Below are 18,491 nucleotides of genomic sequence, written 5' to 3' on the forward strand. Positions count from 1 at the left end.
ATGTGTATGGAGGGGGTATCACAAAAGATGTGGGTAATTGTACACTGTATCTTTCCGTCCGCTCGTTGCTGGCTGGGTGCAGATCTGTCCACCACGAGCATCAAGAGAAGCTCTTCGGGATCGGTCGAATCCTCCGCAAAACTCTGCACTTTGAATCCCTCAAAATCTTCCGAGGACATCAGATCTTGCAGGTAAAACACATCAACCTCGCGATCGCCGCTTCGAATTGGCAGGGATCGCAATCTCAACCAAATGATCCTCATCGTCATCGTCATCATCATGGTCCGCTTGTCCCGCGAACTCCGAGGCCTGCTCGTCAGGATCATCATTCATTCCATACGCGTTTTCCAACTTCTCTCTCTCCAACGGACTCAACACCTCTTCGTCAGAACTGTTGCTCTCAACTTCTTCGCTTGGAGCCACCATTTCTCCCATCTCTTCGTCTTCAAAAACTTCCAGCGGGCGCCGCTCCAGACTTGTCCTGGCTTCCAGAGGTGGATTTCCCGAATCTATGTCAGAACCCGACCCATCGGACGACGAGTCATCGAGTGACCCATCAAAGTCGTCGTGTGACGTTTGTCCATGCATTTCTCGACTTGGTGCTGAAGAAAACAGACTGGTCAGTCCTCTGCTGACCGAAAAGCTGTGGTGGTCGCTTGTGTTTGTATTAAACGAATTGATATTACTCCGCTTCCCAAACGTCGTAATGTCTTGTTCCTCTTCGTCCAACGAGAACGGGTCGCCTGAATCGTTGTCATCGCCATTCCCCAGCGCAGCGAACGGGTCGTCTGCTTCGGAGCCGAACTCGGACGCTGCCACCTCCTGCTCGGCCTCTTGTTTGTGTCTCGCTAATCGATCAGCCAACCGCCGGCGAGCACGTGATGGCTCGATGTTGAGTGGTGCTGGCGGAGGTGGAAGTAAGGGTATTGGCTGATCGGACTGTTTCAAATGCAGAGTACATCATTAGCTTAAAACGTAAACAGCCGTTGGATTGTATTGGTCCCACTCACACTCTCCGACGAGAGACCGCTATCAGCAGCAGAAAGCTGATTCACTGTCCTCACGTGCTCTTCGTCCTCTGCATCATCCATATCTTCGTCATCGTCGTCAGAGGAGCTTCCAAACCCACTGGAAACTGATCCATTTGAATTGTAGCCAGCGCTGGTCGCGCTACCATTGTTGGACAAGTCGATGCTGTCCAGACCATGCTGGCCTCCACCCAGTCCAACTCCAGCCAAGCCACTCGAAACGCCGAAGCCTTGTCCAGCATTTACAGCATTCAGAACAGCTTGCCTGGATCCGATACCGTTATCTGGTCGAAACCCTCCCAAGATGGCATTGTCGCGTTCTCTGGTTTCGGCGAGTGTCTTGGTAACGTATTCCTCCCAGGCCTGAGAATAGATATAATCCTGAACGATAGGCGATAGCAACTCTCTGGGGTGTCGTTCGCCAAACTTGACGACCTCTTCTGCTACTAGTGTCAGATGTCCCATGTATCCTAGGCGCATATTCCTCGCCCGTTGTTCTTCGTCACTTCGTCTCTGCCCTTCGATAATCGCGTCAGTGATACGACCAGTTTCGAAGAGATCAAACGCTAAAAATCGGTTATGGCCGCGGTCCATGGGCCCGTTGAAAACTTGCTGCACAACATCATACACGACATTGTGGAGGAAGTTATTCCACGGAAAGCGGAAAAAGAAGCTCTGTCCGATATTAGCACCTCACATAGAATCGGCAGAACAAAAATCTCACCAAAATCGTCGGGACAACCCTGTTCTCCACAAACATAATTTTCAGATAATCCCCAACCACTGGTGCCTCGTCCCCAGCAGGAGCCTCTGACTGGACGACTTGCATTGTGTCATCGTGACCCGATTGGAATGATTCTCCTTCTGGCTGTCCTTCATCGAGTCGAAGTTTCGAGTGAGACGGGCTAGTAGGCGGCTCTGGGCTATTCGCCGTGGGTGTCTTATTAGGATCCGATGCTTTTGAGAACAATGGTGCAGGTTTGTCGTCTGGATGGGGCGAAATGTCTTCAGGCTGGGAATCCCGTGTTGAGGTTTGAGTGTTCACCTCATGCTCATCGGGTGCGGTCATGTCCGTGTCCTCAAGGCTGAGACGGCGAACGGTCTCATCGAGAGCACCAGTCGGCGTATTTGCTTGGTCATAGGATCGCGGAGATAGCGTCGGCTTTTCAGCCGAGTCTGGTTTCGAGCTTGAAGCGAGATCTGTCGCTTCAGAGACAGCAACCTTTTCAAATCCATCTTCGTCATTGAGGTTAGCAATGCGTAGCTCTTCTGTCGAGGTGGAGCCCGACGGGGTGAATGCATTTTCGAATCTCGATGAACTCGCCGAAATGTCGACGGTGGAATCTTCCGATTGCCTGGTAGACAGAAACGCCCCTTGCGCTCTGAGTCTCTCCCTCTCGGCGTCTCTGGCTTTGATGAATTCTTCACTGCCTCGCTCGTTCAGAAGACCCATATTGCTGCAATGAAGTAGTTCAGCCATCAACTCGCAGGTCTTGAATCGGTCGAACCCGAGGGGCTCGATTTGTGTTCCCCATGCCGATTTGAGTTGGCCTCTCTCTACTACCCTGGTCTCCTCGCCTTCGGTGACAGTGTGCTTAGAGCTGAGGATGAGGTTCATGAAGTCCGGAACATGATGGGCAAATAACCTCAGGAGGGTGCCGAGATAGATGGGGTCGTGGTTAGTCGGAGGAGCATCAGCGCTGTGACCTTGGTCGGGATCATAGTCTGAGTTGTTCTTTCGAATAACCTCGATCACGATTCCCACACCCACTGTGAGCGGGTTTCCGCCTCTGAGCATGTATGAAATAAGCTGTCGGATGCACTTTTCCGACACCAATTGGCGTGTCAGACTGTTGGGACCAATGCAGGATTGCTCATTTTGAGCCGCGTTCGCAGATATCGTGATGATGGCTTTCAGGAAATCCCCAGCAGAAGTCTGGGTCGAGGAGTTGCATTCGGGGGACAGGTTAGAAAGGAGCATTGGGATCAGATCTTGCCCCTGAAGCCAGTCCACGATGCCCATTCCGCCGTCAGATTTCTCCAGACTGATGATTTTCAACAACAGGTCCATCACCATTGGACAGTCGACGTGCTGGAGAATGGCGGGCACGATACCCGGAAGCGACTTGAAGAAATCCAACATCTCCTCAGTCTTCTTTTCGAGTAGGGTTTCGTTGACCTTGGTGAAATAGCCAGCCTGGAGAGGGTCCAATGGAGCAGGTTGCCGCAGGAAATCCCAAAACTCGGTGAGATAAGGAGTGTTGGCCATCAGAGACTCTGTAATCGACCAAGTCTCGCAAGACAGAATCTCGCACGCGACATAGGCATATTTCAAGCGCATCTTCTCAGCCTTCTCTTGTTCTTCGTCCAGAGGTTGCGGGTCATCTTCATTATCCGTCTCAAGGCCTTTGCCCTTTTCATCCTCCTCGTTTTCTTCGTGCTCGGATTTAGGGCCAGGAGCAATAACGTAGTTTAGGAGAGCATGTAAATTTGGTTCATCGCGCAGATATTCTATCAGTTTAGTGTGGTGCGACTTGAGCTCCTGAATCAGGTCAGTCTCTTCTAGCAAGTCTTCGAGCCTGACATTGGGCTTTTCGAGGAGCGTGTCGATAGAGGATATATTGGAGTAGCCTCCAAATCGCCAAAACATGGTTGCGGCTGCGATTCGGACGCGATCGGAGCAATGCAGGAGGTCTTAGTAATGATACAGTATCGTAGGAATGTGATCGTCAAGTAACAAGCAGTGGGAAGTCGTAACTCGTGAGCTGAATATTGAGTAAGACATAGACAAACGGTCCAGCGCTGTCATCAAAATCCAAAAAATTAGCTCTCTGACAACACATGGAGAAGATGAGCAACCGGGAATCTCTGTGCGATGTTGCCGGCAACTCGGAGTGTGCAATCACGCATGTTTACCTGTTGTTACAAAGGAGTGACTGGAAGAGAAGTCCAGACTGCGGTCAAAGACTGAAGTCCAAGGACTGTTCGCCTGGGAGGAATTATTGTAGGGAGGAAGTTGTCTGAGCGCGAGAGGTGATTGAGCGGTGGTTTGTGAGTTGTGGATGAATCGGGATTCTGGTTGGAGGTTCGGCCGGTAACCAAAAAAGAGAGAATGTCCACGCGCGAACTTGGCAGCGAAGAAGTCAGAACTGCACCATGCACGCAATCACCAATCTCCAGCTCACATGAAAAGCAGCGCCGGGCGTTTGTAGGGTAGGGAGGAGCGATAGTATTATGGCTGGCGCCTTGAATAGATTGTAGTACAGGGTCTGATAATAGTAGTGACAAGAGTTGTGCTACATGTAACACGGACCGCAGGCAAAAAGAGCCAAGTGATGTGAAGAAGTACTTGGGCACGAGGTACAACACCGGCTGAAGAAGCTGGAGTCCTAAAGTCCCGTCGGCCACAAGGACAAGTTTGCGACGGACCATTAGCAGATGATGCCTTGCCTTGTGGCCCATTTGCCGGCGCCTCCACAAACAAGCGCCCCCCTTTTTCCTTTCATACCGCGCCCAACCAGCCGCCTATCCTGATTCCAGATGATTATTGCCCGCCACGAAATGCCCATGCCACATGGCTCCCTAGAAAGTCCGAATGGCAACCTCCCCCAGATATCTTAGCGGTTCCCACTGAAGCCCAACCATCCAACCGGCCCAAGCACTAACAAGTGAAAATGATGACAATGCCCAGGCGCATGGGAGGCGTTACACCAGATGCAGATGAGGTGGCACAAAGAACGAGGCAAAAAAAGGGGCGCCGCAAGGACACGTGCAATATTTCCGGGATCATCTGGCAATGCTTTGGGCAGCATAAGGATGAGGCTCCTGTGCTAATTATCAATTTGCGCATCTGCAGATCGATTGAGTCAATCACCAGCATCTCGTGCGGGACGATCCTTACCCCTGGTCTCCCTTCTTTCCTCACCTTCGGCCTGTCACATTGTTAATCAGCATTGTTCAGTATGGCGACCAGAAATTGCTAAGTCGTAAACAACATTGATATGATTCAAACATTTATGGCGCATAGTGAAGATGCTTGAACAGAGTACAAGACCACCACGCAGAGTGAGATGAGAGAATTGTAAATGCCAGATGGGCGCTGGTGGGATAATGGCTGGGTGCCGCCGGATAAATGTCGGAGCGAAATGACGCTCCAGAAGCCCAACTTGGACAGGCAACTCTCTCACTGCATCGCTGCTCCATCTACAAGGCACTCGAGTGTTTCGAGCACAAACACGACATTTCCTGTATGTTTACTCTCGCGCATGGGCACACCCTGTAATTCAAGAATTCACACAAGATGAATCGACTCTTTGGTTCAAAAAACACGGCTCCCAAGCCGACCTTGAACAGTGCTATACAAAATGTGGGTTGTCCTTGCCCCTCGCCGGACAGCTTGGGATGGTCTGACCCTTGCCGCAGGTAGACACGAGGATCGACTCTCTCGATGTCAAGCTCGCCAAAATCAATGCCGAACTCTCCACATACCAGCAGAAACTCTCCAAAATGCGCGACGGCCCCGGGAAACAGGCGATAAAGCAGAAAGCCCTCAAAGTCCTACAACGGCGCAAAATGTACGAATCACAACGGGACCAACTCCAGCAGCAGTCATGGAACATGGAACAGGCCGGAGTGATGCAAGATAATTTAAAGAACGTCATGACCACCGTGGATGCTATGAAGACCACGAATAAAGCGCTGAAACAACAATACGGCAAGATCAACATTGACAAGATAGAACAGATGCAGGATGAAATGGCGGATTTGATGGAGATTGGCAACGAGATCAACGAAAGTATAAGCCGCGCTTACGATGTACCCGATGAAGTTGACGAGGCCGAGTTGGATGCCGAGCTGGAGGCGCTGGGTGAGGATATGATGTTTGAGCAAGAGATGGGTATCGGCGAGAGTACCCCAGGTTTCCTGCAGGATGAAGTCGCGCCACCGCAGTTCGTGGATGAGCCTCCGGAGCAAGCAAAGGTCAAGGAAGCCGCCGGGGGTGTTGGCTGAGAATATCTTGCAGGGATATGAGCCATCGTTTGTTCCTCGTTACAACTGCTGCTGACACCGCATAAATCTGTCATGTCGCGTACAAGCGTGCCTGTCTCATCATTTGAAGTCCACAGTTTCAAGTATTCTTCTTCAAGTCCTGCGTCCAAGCTCTGACGGCTTTGGGACCCTCGTGTGCCGCCTTGAATAGCTGTCGCTCACTCTCCTCCAATCCTCTCAGAAACTCTGCTCCGTCGCCCAATGCGCCTCGGGGGTTATGTGCCTGATCGGCAATCTCTGCCGCTCGTTGTTTGAATGTCTAGACACGCGCAAAACGCCTCTCGCATCAGTTTCAGGCGTGGATTTGGGCGCCATGGGTTGACGGAGGCGCCTGAGCCCGTAAGAGGCAGGGGAAAAGCCACGAGTACCTAGACTTACATCTAACAAGGTATCCAGCACCGCGCGATCATCGAACAACTCCATGATCCGGGCACCGAGAGCGTAGAAGTGCGGCGCCTGGGCGCGCAGGTCGACGGTCTTCGGGTCTGCTTTGAGCGCGTTGATGACGCGCTGTTGAAGCGGCGCCGGGAAATCCAGCGTGACGAGCCGTTGAGCGCCAGGCGTATTCCTAGACGAGAGACACCGTCAGATGTTTCTCACGCGTTGCAAGGTGCCTGGCAGACGCGTAGAGATAGATATATATACCCACCCGGTTGACACCGCCAGCATGACACCTAGCCACATGGGCAGATCGATCTTTGTGCCCGCCTTGATCTATCACGATGTATTAGCGAACGGGGTCTTTTTGTTATCTTCCTGCGCATCTGCTCATAACACAGGAATTCTCTGGCTCCCGACTGACCGTCCCACCGGCATTACCATCCAAGTATCCAAGGCCAGGCACGTCCAGTTCGAAGGTGCAGGGCAGTTTTTGCGAGTCTGTCAAGATGGCGTCAACGTCATAGTAGGCCATGCTGTGCGCGCGTCAGTCGATCATGCTACACAGGCCGGGCCGCTGAGATATTCATATGTTGGTCTTCCGAGATTGGAGAGGCCGTAGAGTGTTCTTTTGCATGTATCAAGACAAGCCGGATTGTGTTGATATGAATCCGCCAAGTACATATACGAGTTGCTCCACCCCCTGACCCGCCTAGTGGGCTACACATCGTCAATCCTACAGATCTATGTACCGAACCGCAAAATCTTGCCAGCGGTGAGCCGTTGCCCGAGATATGGACGATAGCAATTTTAGAAGATAAGGCATGATGGCCGTTGGATCTACTGTAGAGCAGGGGCTGTTGATAGTCTGGAAGTCTACACGCGCCGCAGGCATCTCCGGTAGGGAGGAAGTTGATACTCTCCCTGTATCAGAGAACTGCAAGAATGTGGCTCACACTATATGCAGATACTATAGGCAGTATGCTCGTTACAATGGTGACTCGATTTGTTCCGAGGTTAGGATAGAGCGTCGGCTCACTGTTATTGCTGGGAGACAATGCTTCCTGTCGAGGTAGCCTTGTCAATCTATCACCTAAGATTGTAGTCTACAATGACGGATGAACGACGAACAAGGCTGACTCACTTGTACGATATGCGATGATATCTATGATTTCCCTGACCAACGTGAGATTAGCAAGGCAGAGAGTAGATGCCTGGTTTTAACGGGGGAAAGTACGAGATTGATGGATGCTGGAAATAATAGAATGCTACCATATATATACCTAGGTACTCGTAAGTACTAGGAGGTATGTAGGTATGTAGGTATGTTCTCGTACCTGGCAGCAGTGGCTAGTACCTAGATAGCTATGCAGGTTGCGTAAGGTACATGGCTGGCATGGTTGATATGACTAGCATGATGGAATTTGTAGTAGAGGTGTTGCTGGTTTCACCCTTCCACCTTGCAGATTTGAGATCGGTATTTTCCGCACACGGCATGTTCACGCCATACAATTCGCCAAACAATTCCTCGTGTACCAGCATCACGGGCGGTCGTGCGCTTTGACACTCGCTCGAGCGTTGTTGGCGGAGCAGCTCATCGCTCCTGGAAGTCAATTGGGGACTGGATCGAGCGACGGACGTTCGCACACCACGGCACGGAAGGGAGGAAGATCGTCATCGATCTTGTTATGCAGTGACGGCTCGTCTCTAAGAGTGTCAACAGCGGCTGGAGCATACCGACAATCCGGTATTTGGAGACATAGGACACAGATTCACTTCCGGCGATGAGTATGCCGCTGGGATGGCTTCATCATCGCATGCGCACGTGAGACCGGATAGCCTTGTCTCAGCTAAGTGGTGACAAGTGTGCAGATGCCGCACATGCTGATGAGAGTGAGAGGGAGACCCTCAACTCAGTAGCCTGTTGCCGCCAGTGTACAAACCGCTTCGTGTCCTCGCCAACAATCCAACAACCCACACACCCGCTCTCCACATCCATACTTACACCTCACTTTGCCCCAGTAACCACATACAGAACAGAACCAGCGCTGGGGTTTGGCCATAAGTGAGTTGTTTCCCGTGCGCATGGCGAAACCTCCATCACCCGCCGTGTTTTGATCCAGTGGTTTGGCCCGCGCGGCAACGTAAGTCAGCGAAGGCTCGGACAGGAGGGCTTGCATGACGCGTTCTGATGGCATCTTGGGAAGATTAAGCGTACGGAGTAGCGGATCGCGGTCGAGAGCTGGGTCATAGGATGGAAGATGGCCTTGACTAGCTGAAGGTGATGAGGAAGGCTGCGGTCTCTCTCCAGTGGAAAGGGTGGATTTGACAGTTATTGTTGGGGAGGTCTGCTCTGGGGGTTTCGTAGGTGGAGGCGCGTCGGGCATCTCGATATCAATAGTGCTGCCTCTCTCCCCCCCTGCATTCTTCACAGGCGTGGTTTTGGCATTTTTAGACGAGTTCCGACGGCGCGAAGATCCTTTCTGAGCAGTGGTTGATGGAGTATCGTTCGCAGCAGCACTGCGCTTCCTAGAGTCTGCTGCTGTCTTCTGCGTCGGTTCCTGTCTCGCTTGACCTCTAGCAACCGTGGCGGCAGGTACGTTGGCAGCACTTCCATAAACATTCACCCCTGCTTCTTCGTCTGCAAGATAATGCTGGAACGTCCTATTGTAGGCGAGAATCCGCCTTACATTTTGTGTGGTCTTCCTCTCTTTTCCCTTTGCACCCTCTCGTTTCGGTATTGGGATGTGGGCATCGCGATAGTTTTCCTTATTCAAGTCGTTCAGTCGCTGTTGAATGGCCTTTTCTTGCTTCGCCGAGAGCTTATGAGCAGCCGCATGTGCTACCGTTCCTTCACGACCACGTTTGCGGGAACCCAGCTGGAGGGCAGGAACAGGGGCAACATTGTCGGGAACGTAACTCCAGCCATGTGAGGCACGGGCTGTGGTGGTGACTGGTAGTTCTTCAATTAAAGGCATGCCGTTGTTGAGACGAGGAGTTTGGGCGGCTCAAGTAATGGATGTGCGAGATTCATGACCAGGATCTCAGAGAAACGAGCATTAATACAGATCAGGTGTAAATGTCACCGGTGTGAATTGTCACCTATCCAGGTAGCGACGTGAGGGGACACAGAAGAGGATGTCTTTGACCGTTGAGTTTCCATAACGTGCCTAGGGGAGTTAAGCGGGGGGCAATTGAGCGCCTACGGCTGCCAAGACACTAATGCCCCTTATCCCTCTTGCGCAGGCGACAGGGCAAATGCTCGGGGTTTCATTGGCCTAGAATTGACTTCTCTGTCCAGAACACACGACGCGCACCCAGCGATTGCAAGTACAGGACACCTTTCCAGGAATCCCACGATTCTTTGGCCTCTCTGAAGCGCTGAAGCGTCCTACAAAGGAACGCAGCATGCATACGAGAACATGACCCTTCTGTCATCCCTCCGCGACCTGTACTCCCTTGATACCCTCGACACGCGATTTACGAATTCCTCCTCAACGCCATTAAAGTCTGTCAATGAAGCGGCCTCCAAGCAGGCAGTAAGAGATGGAAAGACACAGCCTACAGAAGCATCACAGCCACGATGGAGGACTACCGAGTTTTATGTGTATCTGGCTGTCTTCTTGTTTTGCGTCCCACAGATGTATTGGGCTGTAGTCAGTGTATCGCAGCGTAAGAAACTCAACCTCCATAAGCAAGACAAGAAATTTGACAGGCCTGAACAATAGCCGATTCCCCAAACTACTCCAAATATGAGCATCTTCTTTCTCCGGGTTGGCTATTCGGTCGGAAAGTGGTATGTCTAGGAATGCACAGACCAGTGTATGTGAACTACGAGGCTTATATAGATCACAGGACAACTCCGATGGCCAGTACGCCGGATTTCGAGACAACCTCCCATACTTGGCAGCCCTAGTTATTCTGCACCCTCTTCTTCGCCAGGCCTATGAACGTCTCGTTCTTCCCAGTCCACCAACTACCAACGGCAGCACGAATGCGCCGTCTCCTGTTGCCCAGTCCACAGCCGAATCCCGGCTTCGACACCGGCTTGCGTTCGACTTTGGTTCTGCGTTGATCTACATTCTTGCATTGAACGGCTCCTCCATCTTCAAAATCCTGCTCGTCCTGTTCATCAACTTCAAAATTGCCACTGCCCTTCCCCGAGACACGATTCCGGTAGCGACGTGGGTTTTCAACGTTGCCATTCTCTTCGCCAATGAACTTGCTCAAGGCTACCGATACTCGGTCATGGCCGAGGCCCTTATACCTTTCTTTCCCGTTGCGGCTGATTGGAGCAAATTCTTGGATTCTTACGGAGGTTTAAATCCGCGCTGGGAGGTTCTTTTCAACATTACTGTGTTACGCATGATCTCTTTCAATTTTGACTATTACTGGTCGTTGGATCGTTCGAGAGCAGGGAGCCCCATTGAGGTATGTTGTGAATGACTGATTGATGCTCTTATTCTTGACGATACGCTGACAATGTCAAGAAGAAGCAACTCGATGCGTCTACACTCTCCGAAAGAGATCGAGTCAAGATGCCAGCTCCAGCATCAGCTTATACCTCATTTCGTACATACCTCGCCTATGTATTATATCCGCCTCTTTATCTGGCTGGTCCGATCTTGACTTTCAATGATTATATTTCCCAATCCACGTATCGGCCACCGTCCGTGACGACCAAACGAACCGCGCTCTACGGGATTAGACTTCTGATCACAATGTTTTGCATGGAGTTTCTCATACACACTGCCTACATGGTTGCCATCTCCAAAGCCTCGCCGGACTGGTCTGTATATACGCCATTTCAACTCAGCATGCTCGCCTACTTTAATCTGCACCACATCTGGCTAAAGTTAATGATCCCCTGGCGGTTTTTCAGATTTTGGGCTTTAATGGATGGCATTGACCCACCAGAAAACATGGTTCGATGCATGAGCGATAATTATTCGGCTTTTGGCTTTTGGCGCTCGTGGCACCGAAGCTTCAACAGATGGACGGTTCGCTACGTCTACGTACCCCTTGGAGGAGGTCCTGGTGGCGGCTCAGGCACCGTGCGCGGCATTCTCAACATGCTAGCAGTCTTCACCTTCGTGGCCTTGTGGCACGATATCCAACTCCGCCTCCTATTGTGGGGCTGGTTGGTTGTGCTTTTCGTGCTACCGGAAGTTCTCGCAACTATGGCGTTTCCAGCATCAAAATGGAAGAATCGTCCGAATACATACCGCGTCATTTGTGGGATTGGAGCAGTCCTGAACATCTTGATGATGATGGCCGCCAACCTAGTCGGTTTCGCTGTAGGATTGGATGGATTGATGGGGCTTGTGAATGGGATTGCTGGCTCCTGGCAAGGTGCCGTCTTCATGCTCGGCGCCTGCTCTGCCTTGTTTGTCGGAGTTCAAGTCATGTTCGAACATCGTGAAGAGGAAAAGCGAAAAGGAATCAAGCTGAAATGTTGAGGGCTGGTGGGCTAGAAGCATCTTCGAACAGCTTGCGGTGACTCTGTGTTGAATAGCCAGCCTCCCATCTCTCACGCTAGAGGTCATAGCGTGATTTGGAGAGCCAACGCGATACACGTGAAGGACTCCCACAACAATTCCATGACATTGCTAAGCTTACTGTAGAGCTTCCACTAATCAGCAAGGTCCTCACGTGACCATGTACACCTCTCGTCCGAGCTTATCGGGCGAGAAGCATTTGTGGGGATTACCACCAATGCCATCAAGGCTTGACAATGGCTGAGCAAAGCGGAAATGATGCCTTTTTGTTGCTTGGCCTTATCCCAGCAAGATCGCCATTGACTTTCACTCAATGGACCTGACGTTAGATTCTCGCCCATCTCTCATCGCTGCGGAAGTGCGGGCGATACTGCCGCTTTATTGCTCGACCCAGACAGGGCACACGATGAAATCTCTGATTACATATCCTGGATCTTTAACACGAGTAGGTATAAGTGAGAAGACAAGCCGCATTGTTTTCCTTTGAACGAATGCATTCTTGGTGGGTAGTTCTCAATACATACTTCCATGACCTCGGGTCAAGATTCGCAATAGCAGTATAACAACTTGCCAATTCTTCCAAGCAGAGTGGAATCCCAAACCATGTCTATCCAGGTACGTCTGAGCTTGATATGCGAGATGACGAAAAAGGATTCTGCCACATAGATGGTGCTAACAGTGATGACTTCACTCGACAACAGAGCACAGACGAGAAAGCCCTGCCGGCCACGCTGTTCAACAGCAAGGGCGAATTGCAAAGACCGGCTGCTCAGTTCCGCAACTGGATTTCAAGTGAACCGGGCGCGAGGTTCCCTCCTGAAAAGGACAGATACCATCTCTACGTCTCATATGCTTGTCCATGGGCTCACAGGACCTTGATCGTTCGACGACTCAAGGGCCTGGAGTCGATTATTTCCGTCACATCGGTCCACTACCACATGTCCTCTGTTAACAGCTGGCGCTTCGTTGAGCCTGGCGAGTCGTTGCCGATGGAGGACGTGACTCCAGACCCTTTGCACCCGGAATTTAAGCGCGTGAAGGAGCTCTATTACAAGGCTGAACCAAACTACGGAGGCCGGTTCACGGTTCCTGTGCTGTGGGACAAGAAGACGGAGTCGATCGTGAGCAATGAAAGCAGCGAGATTATCCGCATGTTGTACACCGAGTTCGACCAACTTTTGCCCGAGGAGAGGAGAAAGGTCGACCTCTATCCTCGAGAGTTGAGGGCGAAGATCGACGAAGTCAATGGATGGACTTATGACAATATCAACAACGGTGTCTAGTGAGTGCAGCTCCTTTTTGTTCCCCCAGTCCAAGCCTCTTCCTCTTTTTCTCGAACGCAAAGCCCAAGACCAAAAGCTGATGCAACCCCCAGCAAATGCGGCCTCACGCAGACCCAAACCGCATATCACGACGCCGTGACCGCTCTCTTCGCCGCACTGGACCGAGCTGAGCAGGACCTCTCCTCCGCCTCCCGCGACGGACCCTACTACTTCGGCGCGTCCCTCACAGAAGCCGACATCCGCCTCTACGTGACCATCATCCGCTTCGACCCCGTCTACGTGTCCCTGTTCAAGACGAACCGCGCCATGATCCGCACCCACTACCCACACCTCCACCGCTGGGTGAGGCACCTGTACTGGGAAGTCGAGGCCTTTAAAAGCACCACCAGCTTCGAGCATATCAAGGGCCACTACTTTATGAGTCTCGTCATGTTGAACCCGAGCGGCATTGTCCCTGAGGGGCCGGTACCCGATATTTTGGGGCTGGATGAGGAGGAGGAGAAGAAATGAGACGCGGGATGCTTGGAGTACTTATTCACCTGTGCCAGAATATAATGCGAAAGGGGTGCGGAGGTAAGGGGGCAGAGCCATGAATGCCGAGTCTTCTCCGTGATTCTGTTTTAGGAAAGTGAATTAAATGTAAAACGTTTTAGTGAATACCACGTCTGACTGGTCCAGATCACCCTTTTTCTGTGCATAAAATGAGCCAATAGTGGCGGAACTAAAGGCCGCAAGAACGGGTGGAACCAGCCCACGCGATCCGATCTACAGGTTTGGTTAGGTTGGGTCGGGAGTCGATCAACAAAGAGTCTCTAAGCTCGAGTACATTTCCGCCACACGCAGAAATCACATCAGGGCACTGAGTGCTCCAGCAGTTTCCCCATGTGTACTCGGCCAGGCCTCCTCGATACTCTCCGTCCATACGCCTGATCAAAGCAGCTTCATCGCAGCCCCTTTCCTGAACGTAGATGGTAATGGACACAAGTAATATATAAAAGATACACGCATGCGTTGAAACCTAACACTACGCCACGCGGATACATATATCCGTACCTCGTACATTGAAAGGAGCCATCACACCACGAATTCAGCTCCCAATGTCTTTTTTATTGTCAGACCGGGACGAACCGCCCCCTCTAGTTAATGCAACCTGCGACCCGCGACCTGTGACCTGCGACCTGCAACTGTGTGACATGGACTGGGAGTTACTCGGTACACAGCCATGGAACCTCGGATTTATGTCTCCTCGTGACCGGAGCTAAATCTGGCTGCTAAACTCCGGCTGGAATGACGAGTTGGCGATTGGACGGAAGGAACGAAACGTGAGTTCCAGCCTTATGCTCATACCCTCGTGCATATCATATGTAGATAGGAGGACATACATGTTAGTAGGGACCTGGTATATAAAAGGGCGCGGAGTCTCTGGACTTTTGGGGGGAGGACGAATTGGAATGTTTGTCCGCCAGTTTCATATACTCTCACGTCGACTTGAGATCAGATCCCTGGATTTTGCTTGCAGCATCGACGCAAAACCAATCAGACTTAGCTGTATTTTCCAAGGTATCCAAACAAGACGATTCAGTTCCAGCAAAATCAACAGCAAAATGGCACACTCGTTTGACTTTTCGACCACCGGGACTTCGGTGGCGGAGATCTTTGCACCAGCCATCAAGGGCAAGACGATCCTGATCACGGGTGTCAACAAGGGCGGGCTCGGGGGCAAGATGGTCGAGATCCTCAGCGCACACGCGCCCAAGGCGCTCATCCTGGCCAGCCGCACGCCGTCCAAGATCCAGGAGATCATCGACGAGGCCCGCTCCAAGTCGCCGGGTACGACGTACATTGCGGTGCCGCTGGACCTCTCGTCGCAGGAGTCATGCCGCCGTGCCGCGTCTTCCATCCTCTCCAACGCACAGGTCGACAAGATCGACATCGTCTTCAACAATGCCGCCATCATGAGCATCCCGGAGCGGAAGCTCAGCCCCGAGGGGATCGAGTTGCAATTCGCGACCAACCACATCGGCCACTTCCTCTTCACAAACCTGCTCATGCCCAAGATCCTGGCTGCCGCAAAGTCCAACCCCAAAGGGAGCACGCGCATTGTCAACGTCTCTTCCCGGGGTATCGCCTACAGCCCGGTCCGGTTCTCCGACATCAACTTCGACCAGAAGATGAGCAGCCTGCCCGAGGCCGAGCAGCCCGACAATGCGGCGTTGGCCGCGACCGGCCGACCCGTCGATCCCAGCGAGACCTACAACTTCACCGTGGCGTACGGCCAGTCCAAGTCGGCCAACGTGCTGTTTGCCCTCGGCCTCACCGCGCGATTGTACGAGAAACACGGCATTCTGAGCTTCGCCCTGCACCCGGGCGCCATCATGACCGAACTCAGCCGCCACTACGATCCCGAGACGCTCGCGGCCATCGTCGAGAAATTCAAGTCCGAGTTCAAGACCGTCGACCAGGGCTGCGCGACGCACCTGGTCGCGGGGCTGGACGACAGCCTCGGCCCGGCCAACCTCAAGGACGGGTCAGGTATCTTCTTGAGCGATGGGCACATTGCAGAGTCTCCTGCCTGGACACACGATCCGAAACTGGCGGACCGACTGTGGGAATTGAGCGAGAAGTTGGTCGGTCAGAAGTTTGAGTACTAAGAGAGCTTTGTCACTCGTGCGACAGCGCAGTGTGAGGATAGGGAGAATTGGCCATCAAAGTGGAGGGGGGAAAGGGGAGAAACTTTTGCTTCAAGTCGCACCGAGGCACCACGGCACCACCACCTACTTATATGTGCCAAGCTCTGTGCCAAGGAGCTAGCTCACTATGAATATAACCTTATTCAAGAAGCCGATTGGCTGTCACGCTGTCACGCTGTTCAGCACTCATTCTGTGCATATCTATATACCTACGGTTACTTACTCGTCGAGTCGTATGTCAAAGGGCGCGCATACTTTGCTCCGGATGCTATTTCACCATATTACTTCCATGTCTGTGTGCGTTTCTCGTGTGCGAAAATAAAACAGGCTGGGTTGAGAGGGGGAAGACTATCGTGTGTCGCGATATTCCTGCTTCACACTCCATACAACTCCTTGACCACTCTCCATCTCGGCACCTCTCCGAACCCGCTCGGCTGGTTGATGACTTTGGCGCGACACCACTCCTTGAGCGTGCCGATGCTGTGTTCGCGCCCGTAGCCCGTCTCCTTGGCACCCCCGAACGGCACCCCGAGGATGTTGCGGAAGTAGTTGTTGACGTAGACTAGGCCGACATCCACCCTTTTAGAGAAGCGCCAGCACCTCTCGCTGTTGCGGCTGAAGATGATGCTCGTCAAGCCGTACCGGGACTCGTTGACAATGTCGACGGCTTCGTCTTCGGTCTCGAACGGCGTGACCGTCACGAGCACGCCGAACATCTCCTCCTGTGCAATCACCATGTCTCGCGTCACGTCGGTGATGAGGGTGGGCGGCACGAAGAAGCCATTCTTGCAGGCCGGATCCTCTGGTAGCTGACCCTGTGCCGCGATCTTGACTTTTCCTTCTTTCTCGAGATCTTTGGCCTTCTGCAGGTATCCAAGCACCCTCTGCTGTTGAGCCTTGCTGACCTGCGGCCCCAAGTGGGTGGTGGGGTTTAGACCGTTCCCGGACTTCAGCTTCTTCACCCCGGCAGCCAGCTTGTCGCAAAATTGGTTGTAGACCCCTTCCTGGACGAGGATCCTCGAAGATGCGGTGCATGCCTCGCCTTTATTGAAGAATGCCCCTTCGAGCGCGTCTCCGACCGCGCGATCGAGGTCCTCAACGTCGTCAAAGACGACGAATGCATTCTTACCTCCCAGCTCGAGGACCACGGGGGTCACGGTTTTTGCGGCTGTCTCGGCCGCCTTTGCGCCAGCCACGGTCGAGCCGGTAAAAGACACCATCTTGACAAGATCGTGCTTGATCAGCGCCGCAGGTACCTCTGGCCCCAGGCCAGGCACAACCTGGACCACATCAGGCGGCAGGACTTGGGAGATGATCTCACACATCCTGAGCACCGTCAAGGGGGCCTGCTCTCCGGGCTTGATGATCATGACGTTACCCGCGGCGAGGGCTGGGGCCGTCTTACCGCCAAAATGGATTGGAGGCCAATTGAACGGCAGGATGCCCGCGCACACCCCGAACGGCTCGTAGATGACGGTCGCATTGACACTGCCTCTCTGGTAGAATTCACCCGGTAACTTGTCGCAGATGCCGGCAAAGAAGCGAAAGATGTTAACGAGAAAATTGATGTCAAAGGACAGAGCGTCCTGCTTGGGTTTTCCGTTCTCCAGGCACAGCAACTCAGCCAGCTCGTCCTTGTGCGGCTCTAAAGCATCGGCACATCTGAAGAGCAAGGCGCTCCGTTCTGCGGGAGATCGCCAGCGCCAGTCGTTGTCGTACGCTTTCTGAGCAGCCTGAACGGCGGCGTCGACCTCAACGGGCGTCCCTGCTTGGAGATTGGTGATTATCTCACCCGTCGCCGGATTGTGGACCGGGAACTGGAGCGAAGTGTCGTCAGAGGAGTACCGCACTTTCAAGATCTCGGGATAAGTTGGAGGCATGGCTTGTTCCGGCAAATGAATGAAGTTGTGAGACCACCTCAGCGTCGTATATTGGAAGTCGTCAACCCCGGGCAATTTTCAGACTCGAACAACCTTGTCGGTACTTCCAGAAAGGTTTTCAACAAGTCTCTATCTCGTATGCGTCAGAATGCGGTTTTGTCATGACGTTTCCAAGATCATGAGATGGCTCTGACCAACATACTGCGGAGATCACTGAAAGTTCCTGATTCTATATTCGGAGTGACAGTCGACCCCCTTGCCCTGCCTTGATTCGGTCTGCGTTGGGTCTTGCCCCAAAGAGAGGCCGTTTCTCCAAGGAGACATGGTTGTGCTCCGCACCATTTCGTTACTCTGCATGATGCGTGCATCGCGGCATATGCCCGAAGATCCTGGTCTTGTTTTCCTGTCTAGCTCTGCAAGTTGGACGATCAAGGGTAGATGATGTGACACGTAAGTGCCGCAGGAATTGTATGCATTCTCATGCTTGTGTTGGTCTGTGATGATGTGGATGGGGTGAGAGTGTCGTGTCACTAGGTCCATTCCCTCATTGCCGAAGCCTCGCCATTGGGAGCCGTGAGGCTCTCCACCGAACCAATAGTACAGGCGAGTATCAAGTACTCACGACCTATTCTGCCAAATTTGCAGAGAGCAGTGAGCAATAGGTAACGGGAGACGAAGAAAGCAA

At 52.5% G+C, this 18,491-nt stretch overlaps 7 protein-coding genes across 7 annotated transcripts; 4 read left to right on the plus strand and 3 right to left on the minus strand.

Annotated features, from left to right (window-relative positions):
* Positions 1–201: 201 nt before the first annotated feature.
* Positions 202–3,678, minus strand: AYO20_07010 (hypothetical protein; the record flags this gene model as incomplete). The annotated part of the gene is made up of 3 exons (XM_022645298.1): positions 202–939; positions 1,011–1,703; positions 1,753–3,678. 3 exons carry the CDS (start codon positions 3,676–3,678, stop codon positions 202–204), a joined length of 3,357 nt encoding a protein of 1,118 aa, XP_022498684.1.
* A 1,650-nt stretch (positions 3,679–5,328) lies between these two features.
* On the plus strand, positions 5,329–6,038 carry AYO20_07011 (hypothetical protein; the record flags this gene model as incomplete). Its single annotated transcript, XM_022645299.1, has 2 exons — positions 5,329–5,394; positions 5,451–6,038. The coding sequence occupies 2 exons, from the start codon at positions 5,329–5,331 to the stop codon at positions 6,036–6,038; spliced, it is 654 nt and encodes a 217-aa protein (XP_022498685.1).
* Positions 6,039–6,156: 118 nt separating this feature from the next.
* AYO20_07012 (hypothetical protein) lies at positions 6,157–9,433 on the minus strand (the record flags this gene model as incomplete). The annotated part of the gene is made up of 5 exons (XM_022645300.1): positions 6,157–6,336; positions 6,456–6,645; positions 6,727–6,791; positions 6,880–6,991; positions 8,499–9,433. 5 exons carry the CDS (start codon positions 9,431–9,433, stop codon positions 6,157–6,159), a joined length of 1,482 nt encoding a protein of 493 aa, XP_022498686.1.
* Positions 9,434–9,877: 444 nt separating this feature from the next.
* AYO20_07013 (hypothetical protein) lies at positions 9,878–11,914 on the plus strand (the record flags this gene model as incomplete). The annotated part of the gene is made up of 4 exons (XM_022645301.1): positions 9,878–10,127; positions 10,184–10,251; positions 10,311–10,886; positions 10,946–11,914. 4 exons carry the CDS (start codon positions 9,878–9,880, stop codon positions 11,912–11,914), a joined length of 1,863 nt encoding a protein of 620 aa, XP_022498687.1.
* Positions 11,915–12,556: 642 nt separating this feature from the next.
* On the plus strand, positions 12,557–13,746 carry AYO20_07014 (hypothetical protein; the record flags this gene model as incomplete). Its single annotated transcript, XM_022645302.1, has 3 exons — positions 12,557–12,568; positions 12,655–13,235; positions 13,329–13,746. 3 exons carry the CDS (start codon positions 12,557–12,559, stop codon positions 13,744–13,746), a joined length of 1,011 nt encoding a protein of 336 aa, XP_022498688.1.
* A 1,094-nt stretch (positions 13,747–14,840) lies between these two features.
* On the plus strand, positions 14,841–15,887 carry AYO20_07015 (hypothetical protein; the record flags this gene model as incomplete). The annotated part of the gene is made up of 1 exon (XM_022645303.1): positions 14,841–15,887. The coding sequence occupies one exon, from the start codon at positions 14,841–14,843 to the stop codon at positions 15,885–15,887; it is 1,047 nt and encodes a 348-aa protein (XP_022498689.1).
* A 413-nt stretch (positions 15,888–16,300) lies between these two features.
* AYO20_07016 (hypothetical protein) lies at positions 16,301–17,806 on the minus strand (the record flags this gene model as incomplete). The annotated part of the gene is made up of 1 exon (XM_022645304.1): positions 16,301–17,806. One exon carries the CDS (start codon positions 17,804–17,806, stop codon positions 16,301–16,303), a length of 1,506 nt encoding a protein of 501 aa, XP_022498690.1.
* Between the last annotated feature and the right edge of the window lie 685 nt (positions 17,807–18,491).

This window comes from Fonsecaea nubica (assembly GCF_001646965.1).
Source record: "Fonsecaea nubica strain CBS 269.64 chromosome Unknown Scaff47, whole genome shotgun sequence".
Lineage (NCBI taxonomy): Eukaryota > Fungi > Ascomycota > Eurotiomycetes > Chaetothyriales > Herpotrichiellaceae > Fonsecaea > Fonsecaea nubica.